Genomic DNA, 23,241 nt, shown 5'->3' with positions numbered 1-23,241 from the left:
CCCATATTCATGCGACGTGTGACGCACGGAAAGTGCTCGTAATTTCTAAACCTATTTTGGGAATTCCATATAATAAACACTTGCATAAAAATTCATTGAAATCAAATGATGTAAAACCGAAGTTGATGTGATAAGAGGAAGTTCTCAAAAGACTCCAAGCAAGTGAAAAGCAAAAATGTAAATGAAATTGTACCCTTTCCATTTCAGTCCCACATTATTAACCTACTCGTTTGCTCTGTTTACATTCCCTTATATACATTTTGTTTGACCACTAACAGATTTATAAGTGAATTTTAAGAGACAAGATATGTATAACACTTAGTAATAAAGAAGACACACACAACAAATTCCAATTTCAACTGTTTTATTAATCCAAAAAGTGTAGAGTTTATGCCACCAGAGCTGAAGCTGTAGAGGACTCGCTGTAAACAGAGAGAGAAAACATCATTAAATGCAACATTCCTAAATTATACAACAACAAAACTGAGACAAAATTAAAGAAAACATGTTAGTGACCATTCAAGTGTGGCTTTGACTGTCATCATTCCTTTCAATTTGACAGACAATCCTTATATTTGGTTAAAATTAAATCTAAGAATTTATTTTAATCTCTACAAAAACTGCATATAGCATAATATACACAACTGTTTAATTTATAATGTGTGAAGGGGACTGGCAGATGTGGCACCAACTAGCCACTCTGCTAATTTACCTCCAGCTTTTTTTCTAGCACAACAGAAATATCACTACTCAAAAAAAGAGGAAGAGCAGGACAATGAATTGTGCAGTTTTTCCACATATGTAGCCCATGTGGACTAGTTAGCTATAATCCCATGACACTAGTGACTAGTTTAAATTTATCAGCGTTTGAAAAAAGTGGACTCAAGTTGCAATATGACATTTTACAAGCAAATTAATTTTTTTGAACAGGAAAAGGAGCATCCACCTTATCTTACAGAACCAAGGACCAGCATGTGACTGGTGGCTAATGTTGGTTTAATGGAACAAGAAAACTCTCAGCAGAATCAATACGTACTACTTCCAGTTGGGGGCCAGTACTCTCTTGGTCTTGTAGTAACGGGCCAGCCTGTGGATCCTGCTTTCAATGAGAATCAGGCGGAACTTGGCATCCTTGTCCTGAAAGTAAAGTACCAAAATGTTAATATCGAACATGTATCAAGTCTACCACATTTTTAATTACTGAAGCTGTGAATCCTTCCATGTAGACCCCAATTAACTCCTGCTGCCAAAAGGTGCATTCACTATTGCTATGTGCAGTTTTTTTTTTTTAAGTCGTTCTTGAAACAAATGCTACATTTCCGCTTTAAAGAAAATAATGTTGGGGATTTATGCTGAAACTCAATGTTTACAGTATTCATTTTGTAATGAACTCTTTCTCATCTACATGTATGAGTAAAACCATTGTGTGGGTGTGCACAAATTAGAATAATGTTTGTTGTACTAAGTGGGATTTACCCCCAACAAAACTGAAATACTTCTCATTTGGAGGCAAACGGGATTTTCAAAAACGTTCGGGGGACATTTGTCCTATAAGCTAAACCAAATGACAACTGATTGTCCTACTTGGCAACTCAAAGTCCCAATATTCTAGCCAGGTTTTATTATACCTTTCTGTTTCTCTCCAGATGCTTCCTGACTGCCACAGCCTTCTTGATGAGGTGGTAGAGATCCTCGGGCAGGTCAGGGGCCAGGCCCTTGGACTTGAGGATCCTCAGGATCTTGTTACCGGTGACGAAGCGCACCTGGGCCACACCATGGGAGTCCCTCAGAATCACACCTAGAAGAGGTGACAAACAGATTTACAATCTATAACATGCAGGCTGGAAACTTGGACATTGTATGTTGCTCACAAACCAACATTTTGCTTTACACATTTGTCATATCAGCTTTATTGTTTCACTTTTTTAGTAAAACAATTTAATAAATGATAATGGCTAAACTTTGATAAGTCCTCCATCTAAACTAACCTAACAGATGCTTCATGTTACAAAAGCAAAAGGGAAACCACTCCAAGGTTTGTAGTGAATGATGATAAACCAGAATAACATACTTGACAGCTTTCGTCAATGATACCGAGCTGTTGGATGGATGAAATAACTTCCTTCAAAACTACAGAGACAAAAAGCCTTGAGAGAGATATCAGATCAAAGGCTTCTTAGAAAATATGCTGAAAATTTCTTTAAACTGATTAAAGTTTTGTATATTGATGTAATAGCTAATAACATGTGGCCAAATAAATACATCTTATCCTGTAAACAACCGTGACAGGACTGTTTCCTAACATGTTTAGATCTAACTGGGACTAACTAACTCTAGTTGGGAATGTAAAGTGTGTAGCTGAGTCAAATGTTAGTAACTTTGCAAAAGCCACTGAAAGTTCAAATAAAGGAGGGAAGAAAAATATTTACAGAGAAATCATATTAATATACAATAGAAACTTACAGTGAGCACTTTATTAGGAACACCTATACAATCTAATGTGATGCAATACAACAGCTCTTCCATGAAAGCTTAAACATTTTCAGTTTCTGATGAGACTGTCAGAAAAAGGTGATAGTTCTTCTTTAGGTTTATTATTGAGGATGTAGTGGGTGGTGGTGGTGTACTGAGAGCATTTAAGTGTTCCTAATATTTTGCCCTCCTCATGTCATGTTGTCATTCTGCTTTTCTTTTTTCATGCAAGAGATCCCTTGTTTTGTTACCTGGTGTAAACAGACTGCTGACCAGACAGGGTCTTATGTCTGAGCTGCATGACTGTACAGTGCTTTAGTTAGACAGCTAACATTGTTCATACAGTAAAACACACAATACAAGTGTACTGTGATACAATAAAGCAGTAAGGATGCTAAGATACACAAAGGGGTGAAGACAATTTGTCAAATTTTAGAATTATGTACATGCAAGTAATTTAATCAAACCCAACTGTGTCTGATTCTGCTGAATGTCGTGGACAATATGGTTATTGTTTGATTTCTCCCCAATAGCACTATGCACAGATAGGTCAAGCTTTTCTGGTGGGCCTGGTTTTTAGCAACAATTACTAAGATTAAGACAATTATTTATGGTCAGACACACGTCAAAATAGGTCAGGCCTGCTGGATTTGCAGTCGCCCAGATACTCAACTCATGCTCCACAACCTGGACCGTCCACTGTCAGTTGTATATTTTCTTATCTCACATATATTGTAGAGGTGCAACAATTACTTGATTGCCAAAAAATGAATCGCCAGCTATTTGACAACCAATTAAATGTTTTGAGTTTATTTTCTATCTTTTTTTTTTTTTTTTTTTAAGTTCAGCTTCTCTGATTCCATCTTTTCAAATGAGAACATTTGCTGGTTTATTTAGTCCTCTATGATAGTGTATTACATATATTTGGGTTGTGGACTGTTGGTCAGGACAAAAAAACGACATTTTGAGGACACCACCATGGGCTTTAGGAAACAGTGATTGCCTTTTTTCATAATAGTGACATTTTACAGACAAATTAGTTGAGAATATATTTGACAGATTAAATTGATAATGAAAATAATAATTAGGTGCAGCCCTGATGCATGTCAGTTGAAGATGCCTGCATCATGGACTTAGGCACTCTGAGCAATACAAGTACTTCTTGTCGTATTTGTTTAAAACTCGTTTACTACTCTAAACATTTAATAAATTACCGAAAAACATTTATTTCCTATAGATACACTTACCAATCTGGGATGGGGTCAGGCCCTTTTTGGCCAGCTTGAAGATCTGCTCTTTGACATCATCAGATGTGAGCTTCAGCCACTGTAAAAAAATAAATAAATAAATAAAATGTTTAAAGTCATTGTTTGCTTGACTGGTAGAAAAAATACTTATTATCGGCAGTAAGTGAGACTCTAACATGTTGTGGCTGAATACTCACAGTGGGAACACTACGCCTGTAAGGCAGAGCTGACTGGGACAAGCCCTTTCTGTAGAGAAATGAAACATGCGACAAATTAGACACCTTGAAAAGTTACCGGGGAAACATTAAAGCAAATTAACGAGACTAGTATATTCCCAAACAATGAATAAAGACAATTTCTAGTAAATTCTAGGCTCAACCGTGGATGGACAGAGTGATGGGCCGGCTAATGCTAGCTTCACATTAACACAACCGCTATCTATTGTAAAACTTAACGTCAAGTGCTTTTGTTAAAAAGGGGTTTAACTTCTTCATCAACATCACAAAAGAAATATTCCATCTGGGGTGTGAATGTCTGATATATCATTGTCAAACTTTTAAGTTTAATGTCAAGCAGCAAAAATGTGGTGAGCCGCCAAGCCAAGTACCGTCGGCTAATGGTAACTAGCTTGCAGAGGATGTCGATTCGAGGGTGCATTTATTTAAGTCATTTTATCACTTTTGGGCTGAATTTAAGAGTTCAAACTGATCCTCCACCGTCCATAACATGTTCACATTCAATATCCTACCATTAAAACCGACCTGTCTCGGGTAAATCTTAACTTTATACGATAAAACCGGAGCTTACCCGGGAGCGTGCATGCGACCCATGATGGCGGTAGAGGAAGAGAGGCCGCACACGCGACAGAAAAAAGTATTTTGCGCCTGCGTCGGAAGTGACGCAACGGCGTACAGAGGAGCCGTATTGACGCTGCCTGACGCATTCAAGATGTATTTTAAACGTAAACAGATTTCTTTGTAGCGCGTTAAAAACATTAAACGACAAGAAAAGTTATAAATTAAATAAAATTTATAATTGTTTTGTCGTGTAGGGATTTACTGGATGGCATCTAAGCAGTGGTGGAAAGTAACTAAGTATATTTACTCAAGTATTGTACCTATAATCTTGAGGTACTTGTACTTGGCTCGAGTATTTCCATTTTCTGCAACTTTATACTTCCACTTCACTACATCTCAGAGGGAAATATCGTACTTTCTACTCCACTACATTTATCTGACAGCTTTAGTTACTTTTCAGATGAAGATTTGACACAATGGATAATATAACAAGCTTTTAAAATACAACACATTGTTACAGATGAAATCAGTGGTTTCCAACCTTTTTGACTGGCGACTTACAAAAAAGTGTTTGGGGTGCCTTGTTACATTTCAGATGTCTAAGAGTTGGTCGCGGTTCCACTAAATCTCTAATCTTGTCGTAGTTTCATGTAAATAACTGTCCCGAAAATAACTTTTTTTTTTTTTCTTTTTAAAAAAAAAAAACAAAACGTTTTTTCTTCTTTCCTCTCCCATTAATCATCTTGCGACCCTTCAGATTTATCTGGTGACCCTTTGGAGGGGTCCAACCCCTAGGTTGGGAACCACTGGACTAAACTAGATAATTGTAGAGTTCAAACTAGCTCCACCTCCAGCAGCTACATCACTTACATGCTGCTTACACACTGATGCTTCAGTGTAATTATACATCAGTTATGGCAGAACGAGTACTTTTATTTTGATACTTGAAGTACATTTTGCTGCTAATACTTATGTACTTTTACTTATAAAGGATTTTTCATGCCGGACTTTTACAATTAAGTATTTTTACATTGCTGTGTTGGTACTTTTTCTTAATTAAAGGATCTTAATAGTTCCACCGCTGCATCTAAGTATCCAGAGCTACAAAGTCAATTACAAGCAAGCAACATTTTCCTCGTATTACCCCATTTATTGTTTAGATGTCACTGAAAGGTCCCCAAAAAAGATTCTTCCTCAGTTTGTGTTCAACCGTACCGTCATATTTCAGATTATTATGAAGCTGGTGGTTTAAACTTTGTAACAAACTAACACCGAAATTAATGAACTTGATCACTGACCAAGCAAATAAGACTGTAAGTCTCTATAAACAATGTGAGCCCCAGAGGCCAAGTGTTTACTGTGAAGAACAAGTTTTTTGATTATTGGGACAGCAACATTATACAATATTGCAGTACTGTGTGGGCTTTAAGAGACACCCTGTGTTTGGTCTTCAGGCTTGGTCCTATGAAGGGGCTCTGTCAAACATATTCTTAAAGCCCAGTAATACTGTTCTTATTCATGCATATCTCCTTACAAATCTATATTTAATGAGATTACTACCTAACAATTGAAGCTGGAGCCAAAGAGTATTCCTGTGCAAGACTGCTGGATGGTGCTTTTAGCTCTTTAGGGAAATTATATTTTAGGTATTTTTGTACCTGTGTCTGATCCCATAAAAGGTTTCAAACCACAAAGCAATCAATAGCACCTTTTCACAGGGCTGGCTGCAGCTCAGCATGTGGTGCAGTGTTGGTGGTTCAATCCTGAAGTCCTCTTGTCCACATGTCAAAATGTCCTCGGGCAAGACACTGAACCCCAAATTGCTCATGACATGAATATGGGGAAAAAACTGAAGTCACTTTGGACAAAAGTGTAGATTTGTGTCCTCGGGGCCACGACAGAAGCAACTACTAATTTTTTAAGCATCCACCCTGGAACAGTGTAACTATTCTTCACACTGAGTGATGGAGAAGTTAGTTGTTGTGACTGCAGTGTCTCTGGGTTGAAGCCTTGAATGCGAACGGAGAATTCTTCATAAAATACCACCGAAGCAATCTTGAAATCTGAAAACCTGGCTGGAGTACAAATCCTGTGTTACACACTCTGTGACCCTTTTTGGGTAAAAAGAAAGTTGGAAAAAGCTGCTGCTGTGTGTCTGTAATTCACACCGTTTACCTGCAACCAACACATTTTACACAACAGAAACAAAGACAATGTCACTTCATATTTGTTCCAAAAACATTTAATTTGCTTTAGGAAAGAGGGATTACAGTACAAACTGATCCATTCGGGTTACAGGTCACCAATTAAGAATAAATAACTGGCCATGTTAATACAAACTCTGCTTGCTTTCTTTGTACAGTCACTAAAAGAGTGTATCAAGTCACTAATATTTATAGTGATAGTGTGAGTGTAGCTCTTAGATCATAATTGTCTTGTAGATCTTCTCTTTAAAAAACATTTTTTTCAGATAAATTCTTAATTTCTTTATTAAACATTAACAACAACTTTAGATTTATAGTTAGCTAGTGGAGAGGAAAGCAGCTAATCTCTTGCTCAGGATCTTGTTCCCTTTTTGTGAAGATGTTTGAAGTTAAAGTTGCCTTTTCCGCACTGATCTGTGTTCAGTTTGCCTGAAATTCCCTCAACATTCAGAATGTTTTCTCACTTACATATCATAAAATCTGTCTGGATCTGGACTTCACTGGCAGTTATAGAAAAAACTTTTCACCCAGTAACTCATCACGGCGTCATTACACCACTGGTATGCACTGGAAGTGAGAGTGGTATTGCTGCCCGAGCTGAAACAGCCTCATGTCCAGACTCCAGCAGTAACTCAGTTCCTAAACTGCAATATCAAAAAAGCCTGAATTGTGGTTTTAAACCACCTGAAGGAAACACTGAACTAACTTTTGATCAGCATTACTGGGCAACTATAATCTCTTCATCATGAGCACTGACAAGAGCGTGTTCCAAAGCTTATGATGCACATTCCCCTTAAGGGTTGCTGTGTTGAAATAGTCAAGTAAAACCATGAGAGAAAGACCTGGTAGTGTGCATTTAGTGGCAGTCCACTGTTAGAAAAAAAAACCTTATGATGCTGGTCTGGCACCAGACCTGCTCAGGAAGAACTACTGATATAGCTTCAGAGAATATAGATGTTTCTTTAATAAGGACATATCACATTGTTAATAAAATATATCTAGCAATAAGGCCAAGTTGAGCATTAAAAAGAGATTGTGAGCACAAAGGCACCCTTGTTCAGCTCCCTACTCGGGAGAGTGGTTTGATTTGCCGTCCCTCTCAGTACTTTTGGCACATTCTCGGGGAATCATAAAGGTCACTGTTGATTTCCTGGAATCTGGTGTGTTGAACTACTCTACCCACAAGCCTCTGCTGTAAAGCAGGAAACCATGATGCCTCCTATTTGTCTATAAAGAAAACAAGGAAAATGTAAAAATGAGCCCCCTTTCTATTCCTTAAAAAATAAATGTGTCAATCTATATATACTCTTCTGAAAGTAAGCTGTTTTGGTCCTCTAATATCAAAATGTACAAAACATTACAGCTCTTCGTTATAGTTTAGGAAAAGAGAGACAAAATAAGTGGAGATTGTTTGTCACAAAAACAATCTTGATTAGTTGAAGAGGGAAAGAGAAAAAAAAAAAATAGTGAAGAATGGAGATCAGGCTTCCCTTTGAGGGTGTGTGAATCAGCCTGTTCGGTCGTCCTTTGAGGAGTTTTGATTCTGCATTCATGTCATATGGGAATAACTGTTGGAGCAACGTGATGATGGTTAAAAACTTGACCGTGTTTGAATCTGTCAGGATGCCATGATGGGGAGTTTTCTGGAGAATCAGGTCGCTTCAAATCAGATGTTCAGCACATATACACTTAGTAATACATATTTGTCAGCAACAAGAATAGCTGTGTCCTACCAAGTCTAGTATGGATACTAATCATAACATGATTTGTGTGAAGGAAATGTTCCATTTGGTTTGCCTGATTTTAAATGGAAATATCACTCATTATACTTCCAATTCGTCCTGTTTGATGATGTTAGAAAACAATAGGGTCCATTTCAAGACCCCCCCCAAAGTTCTGAAGCAGTATTTTCATGAACTGTAAGCCGAGGTGACCAGTATTTTCAAGTAAGGTCGCATCTACCGCCTTCCCCATGTGATGTGAATGCAGCTTTTGTCTGGAGAGGCGGGTGGGGTTTTAGAAGTAGGGGACGGCCGTAAGTTTGTACCACTTGACCGTCTCCTTGCTGAGGTCAAAGTCTTTGAGTCTGAGCGTGATGCCGCCCAGAAAGTAGTTCTCACGCAGCGACTCGGCACTGAGCACGCTCAGTTGCAGCTCGCGCAGGCCCAGGGATTCCTTGCTGTAGCTATTGTACACCAGCTGTGGAGGGAAGAGGAGGGAAAAGTGAGCAAAACTTTGGTTCTTGAGTCCAGAAATGTAATGTAGGCAGTAATTATTTTGTGTTTCCTAACCATCTCATTGAAAGTAGGGTTCCTTGTTTTCCTTGAGATCTTCGTCTTGCGTTTGGAAGTCTTGTGTGGATCTGGAAGCAAGTAGGTTTTCACATATGGGTTTGGATCTGTTCCATCTTCAGAAACCTGATGTGGAGCAGATGGAAAAAAAGGATGACAACAGATGAATAAACAGAATAAGAATGAAACGGCTTAAGAATCTGTCAAAGCAGCAGCTATGGATGTGTTTACCAGGTCTCTGATGTGCATGACCATGATGAACAGAGTGCTGTTCCTGTAGGAGATCGAGAGTTTCACCTCTCCTTCAACCCGACCAGAGGTGGGACTCAGTGGAGGCTCTGCAACAGTCAGAAAACACACGTCACATTCAGGAAGTCACATGAATATATCACAGATACAATCCAGAGCCACAAATTGTATGATAAAGGCAACAGTATATTCAGATTCTTATTACTTGTAAAGAGTCTTTGATATGTTCACTGCTTTGGAGATGGAAGAGGAACTTACATTTCTCAGTGATGAATGCTTTTGACTGATTTTGTTTTACTTTCCACATTTTAATCATTATTTCAATTTTAATTCTAATTTTGCACCACTGGTGGTAAGAATCTAAGAAAAGGAAAGTTGTAAATTGTTTGTAGATTGGCTAAATAACTGACAAAAATCGATTAAAAGACTGTAGTTGGTTTTACTAACAATCTGAACGTTTCATTACGTCAGAGGGAAAATGAAAAAAAAAAGGTGTGTAAATAGATAAGAATCACATACAATGTCATGAGTATGACAAACAGCTGAAGAATGGGAATGAAAAGTGCAAGGGTTCACCTGGTGCTTTGGCCGTGGACTCTAAGCCTTCTGTCTTGTCGTCCCGTGCAATCGGATGAAAGAAGGTATAGATCAGGTCACACTAGAAGAAGAGAACATGAGATTACTAATATTGTCCGGCTTTGTTTACTGGCTACTGAGTGTGAGAGTGTGTGTGTGTGTGTGTGTGTGTGTGTACCTGGGTGACCTCTGTGGAGCTCCTCATCAGGTTGTGGACGTAATTGTTGAGCTCTAACTTCCTCTTAGCCGCCACTTCTTTGATGTGGGTGCGACCAAGCACCATTTTGTTTGGGAAACTAGAGAAAAGGAGAGACATATTCACTATTCTACAGAATATGATGCAAGTCTCCTCACTCTGCGCTACTGAACTGAGGTATAGAAACATGGAAACCTCACAAATTTAAGTGGGCGATAGTGAGCTTGTAGGTAGGAGATCTTAATCCAGAGAGAATATTTTTCTCCAAAACATGCCCAACAGGTTGTTTATTACTCTGTGGTCAGCCCTCATATGTCAACAACAAGTTCTGTATCTCAGTTTTCATTAAGATTAAAATATTGGAGGCGGTGGTCTACCTCGGCAGCTTCCAGAGGGGGAAGAGGATGGTGAGTTTGTTGTGGAGCTCCTGAAACTCATCAAAGGTGCGAAAGACAAACTGGGGCTCATTCTGACCATCCCTCAGGATCCTGACCACATACGTCTGCACAGAAAGAGAGACAGGGAGAGTCAGTACTGTCCAGTTTAACTCCAGATATGAGATAGAACATGAAAAGTTGACAATCTTAAAGAATAAAATGTCACAGCTTTGGTGGGACTCACATAGTGCTTGTCAGGGTTGTATCTCTTCTGAAAGGAGAAGATGGAAGCGTGGAGGATGCGGCCCTCCTGTTTCAGGGTGTATGTTTTGGGGGAGAAGGACAAGATGGGCTCATCATTTGCCGGAAGACCAGAGAATCGTAGCTGAGCCAGGTTGTGGATGAAGAAGTTGAACTTGGTGGCCACACTGCCCAGACTGGACTCTATCAGCCTGGAGTGGAGGGAGAAAGAGAGACGCGGAGTGAGAAGTGAAGGTGAGACAAGATTATTAACATAACGATGCATAAGCTCAAATGTAAATATGGTAATGGTTTTCTGTCAACAGGCTTAGATCCAATCAGGTCTGACTGGTCTTACAAAAAACAAAGTAAACCCGATCCGGCTTCTAGTGTGTCTGGAGGTTTTTTGTTCCTGTAATGTGAGACAGCATCTATTGTTGGTTTTTTCTGTCTTATATTGCCACCTGGTGGATTTTGAGTTTGTAGCAAAAAAAAAAAGGAAAAAAAAGAATTGTCCTTGAACTCACTCTACTCGAAATAACAGGTCTGGCCAAAATAGCAGCTGCACACATGGGAGTACTTGAGAAGAGAGAAAAAAACAATCTCAAAGGGGGAGCGCTCAGTTTCTCCCTTTCTCTCGATGTTCCCGGTTTTGAGGTTGCGCAAAAGTTTAGGGAATTACATTTACAATATTTCACCCGGCCTGCCGAGACAGAAGTGGAGACGGTTGTTTTGAGGATCGGGGGGAGAACAATAAGTCAGTGTGTTTACCTGGTGAAGAAGATAGTGGCCTCGGCATCTGTGTTGTGCGGCTGCAGAGCATCAAACACATACTTTAGATCCTGAGAGCCGGTCAGCTCTGGGAGGCCTGATGACGTCATCTAAGACACACACACACACACACACACACACACACACACACACACACACACAAACACACACACACACACACCCATGATGAGAGATTAACTCACAAATTCAAATACATCTTTTAAGGTATTCATTTCCAACATAGCTTAGAAGATTTACCAACTTATGACCTATCATGTATATTGACAGTTATTACATAATATCTACAGTATATATACTACATGTAGTGATAGGATTAAGATATGCAAAATAGTGTTCATACATATTTAAGAATATCAATATAATTTTGCATGAAGAATGATTTTGGAAAATAAAAATGGTTTGAATTCATTCCATTTTTGATCATTGTCTTTTATGTTGTTTTAATGTATTATTATGTCTCATGGAAAGAAGAAAATGTGATATAAATACACTTGCCAATTTAGATAATACAATAAAAAGCAGCAATTCTTTTGAGAGACAACATGAAGAGGTCATATACTACAGCACGCTCTATAAACAGACATTTCCAGGACAACAGTGAAGCATGTTGATTTATTACGAAAGCAAAGCAAAGCAACTCATGGCTTGCAAATCTTTTTATTCTGGCTCATGCAGGTGCAAAAAGAAAACAGTTCAGCTAAACTAGGAGAACTCTTTAAGAAAGGAGGTCAAATCTACTGAGAAAAGTGGCGAAGAAACAGAGACTGAAGGTAGAAAAATGGCAAATTAGTAGAATAAAGATGCAAGAATATAGAATAACTAATCTATAGCCACTTCTACGGTCTGGACAAAACTGTGCATCATTAAAGCAAACATCTTCTGCATGTGACTGTCTGTAAATATATAACTGAGAGTTTATGTTACCATGCAATAGTGTATATTGCTTGTGTTTGTGCGTGTCCTGCCTCACCAGTGACAGCAGGTTGAGGAAGAGTCCGGAGTGCTTGCGGATCAGGTTGTAGGCCTGGCAACACAAGTCTACAAACAGCTGGAAGCGACTGGTGGGACGCTCGCCTCCGTTGATGACGTACGCCATGTCAGAGGTCAAAACAAACGGAGCTCGGTCCCTGATGGGAGAGAAAGTTCAAATTCAGCTTCTAAAAAGGGTCAGCGAATAAGTTCAAGAATTTTGTCTCCACTTTAAATCCCTAAGAAATTCTGGATGGGGAATATGAAAGCGCGAAACTACCACATGGGCGCCCTTAAATAAGTTACTACAAAGCCTGTAATTACTTTAGTGGAGATGCTCAAAGGCCCAAAAATAGAAGAGTGTGGTTGTAGGGCAGCCCACCTGGACAGATCCCAGCAGGGAATGTGTGTGAATGTGCGAGCTACGAACCAGGTCATGCCTGGAAATACACATTAATCTTGCTGTGTAGGAATATAGTAGCTCCTGCATCTGCAATTCAGACAATTCAACAATTTCAACAAAAGGAATAGTGGGTCACTGAGTGGAGACTGGCCTTCTGATCAACTTTACTATTGATGACATCAAAACCATATGCCTGTCCTCGCTGAGTCATTCCCTTTACAGTACAACTGGGACAACTTTAGTGTGAGTGCTTTCATCACTTTCATTGGCGAAGCAACCTTTGTCCCAATCTGCCAACAACATTATATGTTAGATTTCCCCACTGAAATCAGCTGATATAGAACCTTTCACCTGGTTTTATTACCTGGTAATAAAACAAATAAGACAACAATAAAGATCCAGGCGCACCCTCAGGGAAAAACCTTTAAACTCTCATAGAGCACGAAAGCATATTTCATCAGACGATCACTCGCACGCATATATATACACACAAACATGCATCAACATGTTTGATTTTCACCTTTTGAAGCTGCCAAACATCTGGGCGTGTCCCAGGAACTTGCCGAAGTCGATATGAAACATGTGACCGGTGGAGCGCAGCATGATGTTGTCGTTATGCCTGTCACAGATACCCAGTACGTAGGTCGCCACGCAGCATCCAGCACACGAGTAGATGAAGTTCTCTGATGCCTGGAAAGAAGAAGGGAAGAGCCGGGGTGTGAATATTCAGTGTGAAGCACATTTTAAGAAAATAGCGTAATGTTGGCTGGTCTTGTTGCGGAGGGCAACCGTCAAAAAAATGCCTGAGAAGTAGGTGAAGCTTCTGACCAGAGAGACGAGAGGAATTCCCTACTTTTCCAGATGTTTTGAGCAGACTCAAGAATAATAATAAAAAAAAAATATTTTCCATATATTTCCAGACTTTCCATAACCAACTGTAGTCTCAAAAAAAACCAGCAAAACGCCATCTAAGCATGTCACTAGTAACACATTTATTTCTGCTTCCTGCTTAGTTTAAGGGTCAAATTTTGTGCGGTAGATTTTTAGGGTCAACGCTTCTGAGAAGGGAGTAAGGTTTCACATTTATAGGAGTCAAAGGTCATACGGTTCTACAACTGCTATAAACTTTCAAGAGCACATAAATTGTGCGTTTTTAACTCCTCCACCATCAAATCATCGTGTCAACAGAAATTTATGGTTTTAATATGTGAGCCATTTTCCCCCCCAATTTTCACATCACGTTGCATTATAGGACACTAAAAAGCAGCTCAGTGGTATAACTGAGATTCATTATATATGAGATATCAGAGAGGTAATATATATTATAGGTAGCGGTGCAGTAAGTATGATAATGTGTAAGAAATATTTAATTTGCTATTTGCATATGCAGTGGGATTGAAGGGATAGTTTCACAGTGTGCATATATATATATATATATATATATACGGCTCTGTATTTGTGTACCTTCTCATACTCGTCCTCAGCAGGGTTATACTTGCGGAGCCACTCGGCCAGCGGTTTGTCCTTGAAGGATCCGGTGACTCCGTACTCCACCTGGATCTTTCTCAGCGTGTCGGAGGATGGCACCAGCTCCACCATGCCTGGAAAATACACATCGCAACTTTACTAACACACTGCAAGCATACAGAAGTTAGTTGTGTAAGTCACCTTTCAAAATGGCATTGTATCGCCTTGGGTGATAATGTTACATAAGTTGTTTTTTTTGTGAGTGGTTTATTAACATTTCAACATGTTGGTTTCTGTCTGTTGATGGCAACTCTATTTCCTTCTTCTGATGTAATACTTCAGTAATAGCTTATCTGTTCTACTTGTGGCCTTCATTTCAGACAAATAAACAGAAAGGTTGTTTACTTCCTGAACAGTTATGTTTACTCCTGACCTGTTTTACAGCATGTCTGCGCTTTGGTCAGAGATGTTACAAATACAAGTTGACTGACGGTTGTCTGACTGTGCATGCTTGTTTGTTACCTTTGTCTTTGCCTGTGGAGATGCATTTGAAGTTGACGATGCGTAGGTCCAGCCCCTCCTGCAGCCAGATGCGGTCCATGATGCGGATCATCTGAAGAGCCAGCATATCCTGCCTCAGGTCTTCTCCCACCTGACAAACACACACACACACACACACACACACAGAAAGACAAATCACGCTAACATACTGCACTTTTGTTTTTATCAGATTGGCTTCTCTCTGGCCACCAGGGGGCACAGTGTTCAGACGGCAGGCATATAAACAACAAGTTAGAAATGTATCTGATGACAGCTCCCCACTGTAAACTCATGGCATGTGTGTGATAGACACAAAAGAACCAGTCCTCAGGTATTGTTTGAAACAATAGTGATGTCTGTTCATAAGTTTCATCTTCTGCATTCGTGCGAGAGTAGGAGTCCTTGTACTGTACCTTGAACATAACATTGATCTCTTCTCCCAGTGGGTCGGCGTTGACCAGGGCCAGCTTGAGAGGAACTGCGTTGGAGTTGAAGAAGGAGCAGGCCTACGCAAACATAAACACATATGAGTATGACTTTATCTTATGCATTACATCATGCTTTTATGTAGCCTTTAAGATTCAGCTTTACAACATGATCTGCGAGAGGAGTCAGTACTTTATTGTTCTCTTTGCATCTTTGATTTATTTTTAAAGCTATCCAGATACCATATACTGTACATCACGTAATCATTATGCTTCTCCAAAAACGTCATCATCAAATGACTCTATCGGGATGAAACAACCTATTTTTCAGCAAACTGTCGAGCGCAGGCCATCAGATTTGTGTCTGGTGTTTTCAACAAATGTTAAATTATTTCTGGCTCATGTCCATGTATGTAAGTGGGTAGGCAGACTGCTTAAACCACAGAGGTAGCCAGGTTGATTCACCAAGGGAAAGTCTGATTAAAATCTATTTTAAGTACAGCTCCTCCTTCTCCTTAGGAGAATACATGCAGACGTTAGGAATGTGACATCCGAAGCATCTCGTTATCCATGATGAATATCTGCAGGAGATATTTCAGAATATATGCATGCATGTGTTTTATATTTTGGTGAGACTGTGGCTTAATGAGCTCATTTCCTCAGTGGTTTGAACCACCGAGGTTCAACTAAGAGTATGTGGCTGTTTTCCTGTTTGCTAGCAAATAGTTCAGTTGAGGGTTTTCTTATTATTTGCAACTATTATGACTTTAAAACTGCTGTAGTTCAGGTATATCCAGTGTGATGTTGCAGACGCACTGAAGCGAATACAATACAATGAATAGCTGATTGTGGACATTATGACCCTAAAGGAAAATGAGGATATTCTATTGCTGAGGCCTTTATTTCATCTCATTGGGGGTCTGTGTGTGAGTGTGTGTGTGTCACCTTGAGGTTTAGCTCCTTTGCCACCAGACTGGGGCTGAGGGGCAGACGGCAGCTGTTCCTCTGGAAAAAGTTCTGGACGTTTTCAAGACCTTCCTGCAGTGCAGCCTGAACACACAAAAATACAAAAAAAAAAACACACACACACTGTTATAACATGTTATAACACACACAACAATACAGATGACACCTACACACATGCACACTGACCTGCCGGGTGGACCCTCCGGCCTGTCTGACCCTCTCGGCCACGGCTCCGAGCAGCGTGACCAGGTGAGTCTGTTTCTCCAGTTCTGCTCTCAGCTTGTTTCCGCAAAGACACTGAAGGGCACCCAGCACCCGCTCGTATCGTCGTCCCCAACCAGGATCCTGCACAGAGTCCTTCAGCAGCCTGCAGACATCACATACGCATCACAACAGCTGACGTTCAGTGGACGCTTTCATCACGGACGCTAACTTTCCCTTAAGCCTGTTTTTTTACGTGATCAGCAACATTATGTAAGATCGTTATTTTTTTAAGGTAGTACTAACTTAAAGAACAGCAATTCAATCATCTGTTGAATTAGATGATTAACAAATAATTGTTTGTGGATAAATAAAAAATACTCTACATTTATTTTGTGGTATGAAAAACATAAGCATAGCACCACATGCTCATCAAAGACATCATTTTTTTGTGGTGAATGTTTTTTTCGGATGTTCCGAAAGCCTGTTTATTCACTTCGGCAGCTATCGGACTCATTATTTGCAACATTTCATTTTAGATGTTTGTTTGGAAACATCTCTAACAGCTGGTTGATTATTCAGCGCTGCTATGGACTCACCAGTAGAGGTAGTGCGCAATGATAATGTTGCCTTGTGCTCTGGACAGCAGGAACATGACGAGGGCGTTTTTCAGGTGACACTCGAACTTTAAAGCCTGGAGAGAGAAGACAGAAGAGAAAAGTGAGTTAGACTTAAAGATGGAGGAATTGTGAAAGAGTGAATATATGAGAAACTGAAGTTGAGTGTAGAAGAGGATGAGCGACAGGGTGAGTAAACACGTGATAGTAGTGTGAGCGAGTGAGTGCATATATAGCTGTACCTGAACTAGCTGTGGCAGGTAGTCAGCCAGCTCATCATCACTGCTCTTCTCAATCCAACTAACAGCCACACTTCTCACCTCTGTATCTGCAAACCTACACACACACACACACACACACACACACACACACACACACACACACAATCAATCAATTGGTGGATTAAAACAATTAATAATTAAGAAAATAGGAGAGAAGGCATTTAAAATTCAGATCCATTCAAGATAAGATTTTTGAAAAGCAGATGCAATGACATAAAAAACAACAACAAAAACATACGGTACAGTGTAAGAGTTTTGGTTTTCATCACCATTTTTGCTGCATTGTAAAATACACTTTTTCTATATAAGGATCTGTCCCGCTATAGACTGAATGTATGCACAGGAGTAAATGTGAGCGCGTACTTGGAGTCGAGCAGCTCCAGTGCAGTGACGGGAGGCAGCGTGGGCCAGTGGTGCAGCAGTGAATGGATGTGAGCCATGCTGGCCCAGTCCCAGCTGGGCGCACTGGCCAGCACCTTAGGGATGCTGCTGGGGTGGTCCCTCCGACAGTGGAGCCGATGGTCCCATAGGAGCTGGTGATCTGCCCTCTTCAGCCTGGAGAGAGATGGAGAACACAGAGGTTAAGTGGATGGGATGGTACGTAGAGAAACTGTAATAAACTGTATTATTTAAAAGAAAATGTCAGCTGGACTTTTAGAAAATGTCAGCTGGACTTTTTAGATGAGATTTATGCCTCACGTCTAACCAACTAAAATTCAATATTTAGTCTTTTGTCAGTGTTAAAAGAAACATTTATCATTCAACAATATGAAAATTGATCAAAAGCAAGTTTAAACAGAGTCCAAATGTGGAGTTTACTTGGTGAGAACTACGATAATGTTTAAAACAGACAAAGATGATACATGATACACATGATACAAAATCAAGACGGCAATAAAAATGCAAAAGAAATTGACAGTAATGTGATTATAAAGTCACCGATGCACATTTTCTCAGAGTATCTGACAAAATATGGACAGAATAAGAAAAGAAGAACTTCTCTACTCTTGCTCAACAAATTCAATTAATTTGCATTTGATCAGGAAATCGAGACCCCCTCGGAGGGAGGTCCAGTCTCTCCAGTGGAAATCCTCTGAGGCCGACAGAGCTGACGTGTTTTACTGACCTTCTCTGGACAAACAGAAGTATAAGATTACAATCATATCAAGTGTTTTGCCTCACATCGAGAGTCATGTGACACATGGTAACTCAACAACTACAAAATCAAATATCTTTAACACTATTCAACAAGTCTAACATTTCTTAGTTGGTGCCTGTCCTCTAGTACAGTGAGAGCATGCACTGTGAGACTCTAAGTATGTCTCTGGCATGTTGTTTTCACTTCTCACTTTTTGAAAAAAAAAAAAACCTTTCGGGATTAAATTACTCCGTCAGTGAGCTTTTACCCCTGTAAAGTGAGACACTGAATCTCCACTAATGCAAGGGTTTGCTGGTATGTAGCTGACCCTGACCTCTGACCTTCCTGTAGTAATAAAAATAATAAGTTTCCCTTCAGGGATTGATGGAGCAACACACACACACACACACATAAACAACACATGACAGATTAGTGAAACTGCAGCTCCGCAAGTCTTGTGCCCAGAGAGGCTGGAGAAATGAATGGGCAGGATAGAAAGCAGGCGGTAAGAGATGGCCCAGTAAGAGAGCGCTCTGTGCTAAAGTGCCGGTTGAGTCTCATGGATGTTGGCAGAGTGGAGGAGATTTGGCTGGCAGCAGGCATAAGAGAGCATTTAGCTGTGCCTGGAGCAGCTGGAGGAGAACAGACACACTGGAGCAGACAACATACAGGCGTTTATGGGGAACTGCGGCTGGCAAAGTCAGTGGCTTCTTTTAAAATCTCTTCTTAAATCTAGCAAATCCGACAGATTTTGGGTGGTCTGAGATCTTGAGCCAAAATACTGTCTACTAAAAGGGGTAAATTTAACTAGAAATAGTGTTTCTGTGCATGTTTTCGGTTCTCTGATAACACTAAGTACAGTAAGTCTAGTAAAAGCCCGACCAGACTACAATTTGCTGATTATAATGTGTATTCAACAGTCATTCTATATATTCTATGTATATATTCAACATTAAAAGTCTTACCACCTTTCAAAAGTGTGGTTTTGATTCCACAGAGGCTGAATTTTGATTAGGCTGACAGACTGAGCTTTATATTTGAGGTTTTAAGTGAAGAACAGCTTTAAACGGTTCAAATGTCCACATGGGCATATAATCACAATTTGAGAAGTTAATACACTATCCAGCAGTTTCTTCTGGCCTTTTGTGAAGCACATTTTGCTCAGACCGTCTGTTTTGCACATCAAGTCGAGCAACATGAGGACCACCTCTCTGGTGGCATTGACTGATGTCAGCCCTTTTATTTGAAATCGTACCAAATTTCCCTTACAAACTCTAAGAACTGAAGTGAAGCGAACAGCCGAAACAGTTGATACACTAAAGGTGCAGTGTGTAGAATTTAGTGGCATCTAGCAGAACAGACTTGGCAGAAATGGAGTATTCATACACTGCCCTGTGTCCTTTAAACCTTAGAAGTTTTATGATGTCTACTTTCAGATCCAAATTTTGCATCACAGTCTCCCGATTTCAACTTTTAGAAACGTGAGAGAGAGATTCTTGTACCCGAAGTTGGAAGCACGGCTGCAGATTTTCTCCAGTTTGCGTCGGAGGTCTGGGTCCAGCTCCTCCAGGGTGCTGGGCTCTGGGCTGGGAGCTTCCTTGGGTCCCACGTATAAAACATCCACTGCTGAGTTGGGGAAGTCCACCTGACAGTAACACACATATATCAAAGTTGGGATCCGTTTATTTCTATGAGGTAACTTCCAGAAGACACATTTGTTCAAAAACAAGTTTTTCTTCACAAATGTTCTTTCCTATTTTTAAGAAAACGGGTGTTTCTATTTCAGTTTCAGAAGAACTACTACCACCAGTACATGACTATGACTGCTACTATTGCATATACATGTGTTACTGTCCCAAAATTGTCTCTTTCTACCACAATTTTAGTTACTGCCTACTACTAAGATCACTATAAACACTACTACAAAATCTATCAATACTACTCTGACAATGAATACCAGTACACTTGCTACTATGAATGCACCATGACTACTAGCAGTACTAAAACCACTACAAATACTGATGCTACTGACACCACCACCTACCTGCAGTATGATTCTCTCTGTGGGAATCCTCTTGCGGTTGCCGGTAGAACCAGCAGCAGCAGCAACTCCCTGGTTAGACATCCACAGGCACAGCAGCCTGCTGCCCCTGGCGAGCACCCTGTGAAACACAGTCAGCAATAAAGAACAACGAAAAACAAAACAACAGGCGTAAGCAAAATAGAATTCCTTACACCGTGGCAAGGATGTAAACTATCATGACCTTTCCACGACTTTCTATAGCTGCATGTTCCTAAAACTACGATTATTTTTCATTCCTGATTTGTCTGTTTTGTTTTCAGCTCATCTAAAGTTAAAGAGTATAGGTTCCTTTGTTTAATATAAAGGAAAAAACTGTTGAAAACCTCTTAAATGGCATGAATGTATAAAAAAAGTAAAATACATCATCCACCTAATTTGATGAAGAATTGATTTTAACATAAAAATTTGCTAATTCTCAGGCACTGAACTCTCAAATATTCTATCAAAAGTGCGACATTCACTCAACTGACACACAGTATAGCCTCAAACAACCGTTCCTCTCTTACCGTCTGAAGTCAAAGAGCGGCATAGACACTTTGCCCAGCAGCTCTGGAGCTTTTCTCTGTTTGTTGGAGTCGGGGGAGCCGCTGGCGTTCTGGTTCAGCACCCCGAACAGAGTCAGGCTCAGTGTGGACTCCAGTGGGAGCACAGCTACTGCTATGGGGAAGTTGATCCTGGGAGTAGCAAGGATAGTGTCAGCAACATGGAAGAACAATACATAAAAATATATAAATATATATATATAAATACAAAGTTGTTGTTGAGGTTCAAAAATTTAAAAAACGGCAAATAAATGGGGTAGAATGGAGGAGTGGAGCGGAGAGGTAATCACTTACAGTTCATCCCATTTGACGTGGTAGAAGAAGCTTTTGTATGTGCCCACTCTCTTGGACTGGATCGGTTTAAACAAGTTCTTGCCGTTGTGGGTAAGGGAACACATCAGGAAGTACTTCTCATAACTGCAACAACACAACACAACACATAATGCAACTGTGTCTGTGTCTTTAATGAATCATTATCTGGCTGATTAGAGGCTCTGCCAGGTATTTATAATGCCAGTAGATTTTTTTTTATACAGTAAAAATCTAATGATGCTTGATAGGTGAGCTAGTGTAAATAAAGCACAGTGACATTTGCTGCAGGAGTGCTGTAATAGGACACACCGGCACTCTTTAAATGCATGTCAATCAATCATAAAGGGAGTTTCTAAATGACTGTGGTTTCATATAAGATACATTATATGTTTAAGTTAAGATATGTAACATTTTCATCTTGTTAGTTTTTGTCCTGCGTCACAGATACAGTTAAGCAGACTTCCACCTGGGAACAACTGGATTCATATGTGACTAAGGAAGGGTCATCAGCATCTTGTTCAAGTTCCCCGACCAGACTTTCCCAAACCAACGTAATAGTCCAAATCAGACCGCTGATGACATTGATGCCTATGTACCAGTATTAACAGACTCGTTCTCTCAGTTATTCCTATTAGACTTCTGTACCTGCCCACGCAGACCTGAGAAGAGGTCTAATTAGGTAACAAGTGAAAACATCTGTGTAGGAGGCGCTTTGAGACTTTACATCCTATTACAAGTCTCTTTCAGAAAGGTACTGTTCACACTCACATGACTGCACGAATTCACACCTAAAGCTGTCCAGTCAAACCACAGTCTGATCTGCTGATCACCGAGCAGCTCAGCTGGAGCAGCTGCAGGTTAAGAGGCTTGCTCTAGACCTCAGTGGTGGTAATGAGGGGCAAGGGCAACGATTCCCCCCACCTAGATTTCTCCTCGCACCGTTTGTTTCTCTCCTGCTGCCCCGACTTGGACAGAACCACAATGAGAGTTACATGAGATCACCAGAGATAACAGATTTCACTGCATATATTTTGACAAGCGTAGGTGGAACTGATAACATTAACGATGACTCTCTCAAAAAGTTCTAGCGAGCCGAATCGGCGAGCAATCACGCAGCCATTGTTAATGTTATTTCCGAGGCACACAAGAATGGTAACACACTGTAAAGAAGCAGAAGGAGAACCGAGCACGGCCTGTACCCGCCTACACAGACCTGAGAAAAGGTCTAATCAGGAAACATTATTGAAAACACCTGTGTGGGTGGCTATGCAGGGGCTTTACAGCTATATAGTATTACAAGTTACAACTATTTATCTATAACCCCTGTATATGAATGTACTGTATATCAAATATTAGGGCTTGTATATAAGGAAGATGTCTGCAAAATTAATAAATGTGAACATATTGAAGAAAAAAATAATAATAACAGCTACAGAGAAAACTCTAATGTGCATTTTCTTGTATATAAAAATTTGTACTTCCAGATGTGCAAAAAGAATCCGAACAGATCAGTCACACCCAGTATTACGTTTAGTTGCACCAGTTAACCACACTTATAAATAATTAGTTTCAGTAACAGATACATTTGTGACTGGAGGGTGAAAATACAAGCACATCAGTTTCGCATTTTCACTAATACAGGCTTGATCCGCCGCTCAGTGCCATCTGGGCTGGCAGCTCCACCGCTAGCCATGGTGTCTCAATATGCTGGCAATGCCGTGGCATCTACTGAGGCTCCAGATGGATTACACGCTAGCCACAACAACGCCAAATGCTCAGAGCTCGATAGGGGAGCGTTATAGTAACACCACAGCATAATTGATAGGCCCTAGCTACTTATCTGGGTTGAGAAACAC

At 40.1% G+C, this 23,241-nt stretch overlaps 2 protein-coding genes and 1 non-coding gene across 3 annotated transcripts in view; all 3 read right to left on the bottom strand.

The window, feature by feature from the left end:
* Window positions 1-347: 347 nt before the first annotated feature.
* rps13 (ribosomal protein S13) lies at window positions 348-4,633 on the bottom strand. Its single transcript, XM_067590504.1, has 6 exons — window positions 4,527-4,633; window positions 3,917-3,965; window positions 3,720-3,798; window positions 1,629-1,798; window positions 1,037-1,137; window positions 348-422 (listed from the first exon to the last, which is right to left on the bottom strand). The coding sequence occupies exons 1-6, from the start codon at window positions 4,547-4,549 to the stop codon at window positions 389-391; spliced, it is 456 nt and encodes a 151-aa protein (XP_067446605.1). The 5' UTR covers window positions 4,550-4,633; the 3' UTR covers window positions 348-388.
* LOC137183874 (small nucleolar RNA SNORA19) lies at window positions 657-788 on the bottom strand. Its single transcript, XR_010928571.1, has one exon. It is a non-coding gene; the product is annotated as a small nucleolar RNA SNORA19 (small nucleolar RNA).
* Window positions 4,634-6,742: 2,109 nt separating the features above from the next.
* pik3c2a (phosphatidylinositol-4-phosphate 3-kinase, catalytic subunit type 2 alpha) overlaps window positions 6,743-23,241 on the bottom strand; it is a 48,260-nt gene continuing 31,761 nt past the window's right edge. The window contains exons 12-33 of the mRNA XM_067590498.1: window positions 21,368-21,490; window positions 21,038-21,205; window positions 20,493-20,610; window positions 19,951-20,093; window positions 17,674-17,865; window positions 17,272-17,365; window positions 17,012-17,106; window positions 16,398-16,578; window positions 16,191-16,295; window positions 15,234-15,326; window positions 14,803-14,932; window positions 14,278-14,414; window positions 13,334-13,503; window positions 12,412-12,568; window positions 11,421-11,530; window positions 10,654-10,861; window positions 10,410-10,534; window positions 10,015-10,132; window positions 9,837-9,918; window positions 9,243-9,349; window positions 9,012-9,137; window positions 6,743-8,919 (exon numbers count right to left, since the gene is read on the bottom strand). Coding sequence (XP_067446599.1) covers window positions 8,737-8,919; window positions 9,012-9,137; window positions 9,243-9,349; window positions 9,837-9,918; window positions 10,015-10,132; window positions 10,410-10,534; window positions 10,654-10,861; window positions 11,421-11,530; window positions 12,412-12,568; window positions 13,334-13,503; window positions 14,278-14,414; window positions 14,803-14,932; window positions 15,234-15,326; window positions 16,191-16,295; window positions 16,398-16,578; window positions 17,012-17,106; window positions 17,272-17,365; window positions 17,674-17,865; window positions 19,951-20,093; window positions 20,493-20,610; window positions 21,038-21,205; window positions 21,368-21,490 — 2,965 coding nt within the window. The 3' untranslated portion in view covers window positions 6,743-8,736. The remainder of the gene's footprint in view (window positions 8,920-9,011; window positions 9,138-9,242; window positions 9,350-9,836; window positions 9,919-10,014; window positions 10,133-10,409; window positions 10,535-10,653; window positions 10,862-11,420; window positions 11,531-12,411; window positions 12,569-13,333; window positions 13,504-14,277; window positions 14,415-14,802; window positions 14,933-15,233; window positions 15,327-16,190; window positions 16,296-16,397; window positions 16,579-17,011; window positions 17,107-17,271; window positions 17,366-17,673; window positions 17,866-19,950; window positions 20,094-20,492; window positions 20,611-21,037; window positions 21,206-21,367; window positions 21,491-23,241) is intronic.

This window comes from Thunnus thynnus, chromosome 5 (genome assembly GCF_963924715.1).
Source record: "Thunnus thynnus chromosome 5, fThuThy2.1, whole genome shotgun sequence".
Lineage (NCBI taxonomy): Eukaryota > Metazoa > Chordata > Actinopteri > Scombriformes > Scombridae > Thunnus > Thunnus thynnus.
This window is presented reverse-complemented; position numbering and strand designations above follow the sequence as displayed.

Excerpts from the sequence above, each read along its gene's own strand:
- rps13 (XM_067590504.1), bottom strand. The coding sequence starts at position 4,549 with ATGGGTCGCATGCACGCTCCCGG. Across the intron at positions 1,799-3,719 it reads CCTGACCCCATCCCAGATTG|GTGTGATTCTGAGGGACTCC; the intron begins GTAAGTGTATCT and ends CACCTCTTCTAG. Across the intron at positions 1,138-1,628 it reads ATCTGGAGAGAAACAGAAAG|GACAAGGATGCCAAGTTCCG; the intron begins GTATAATAAAAC and ends CTTTACTTTCAG.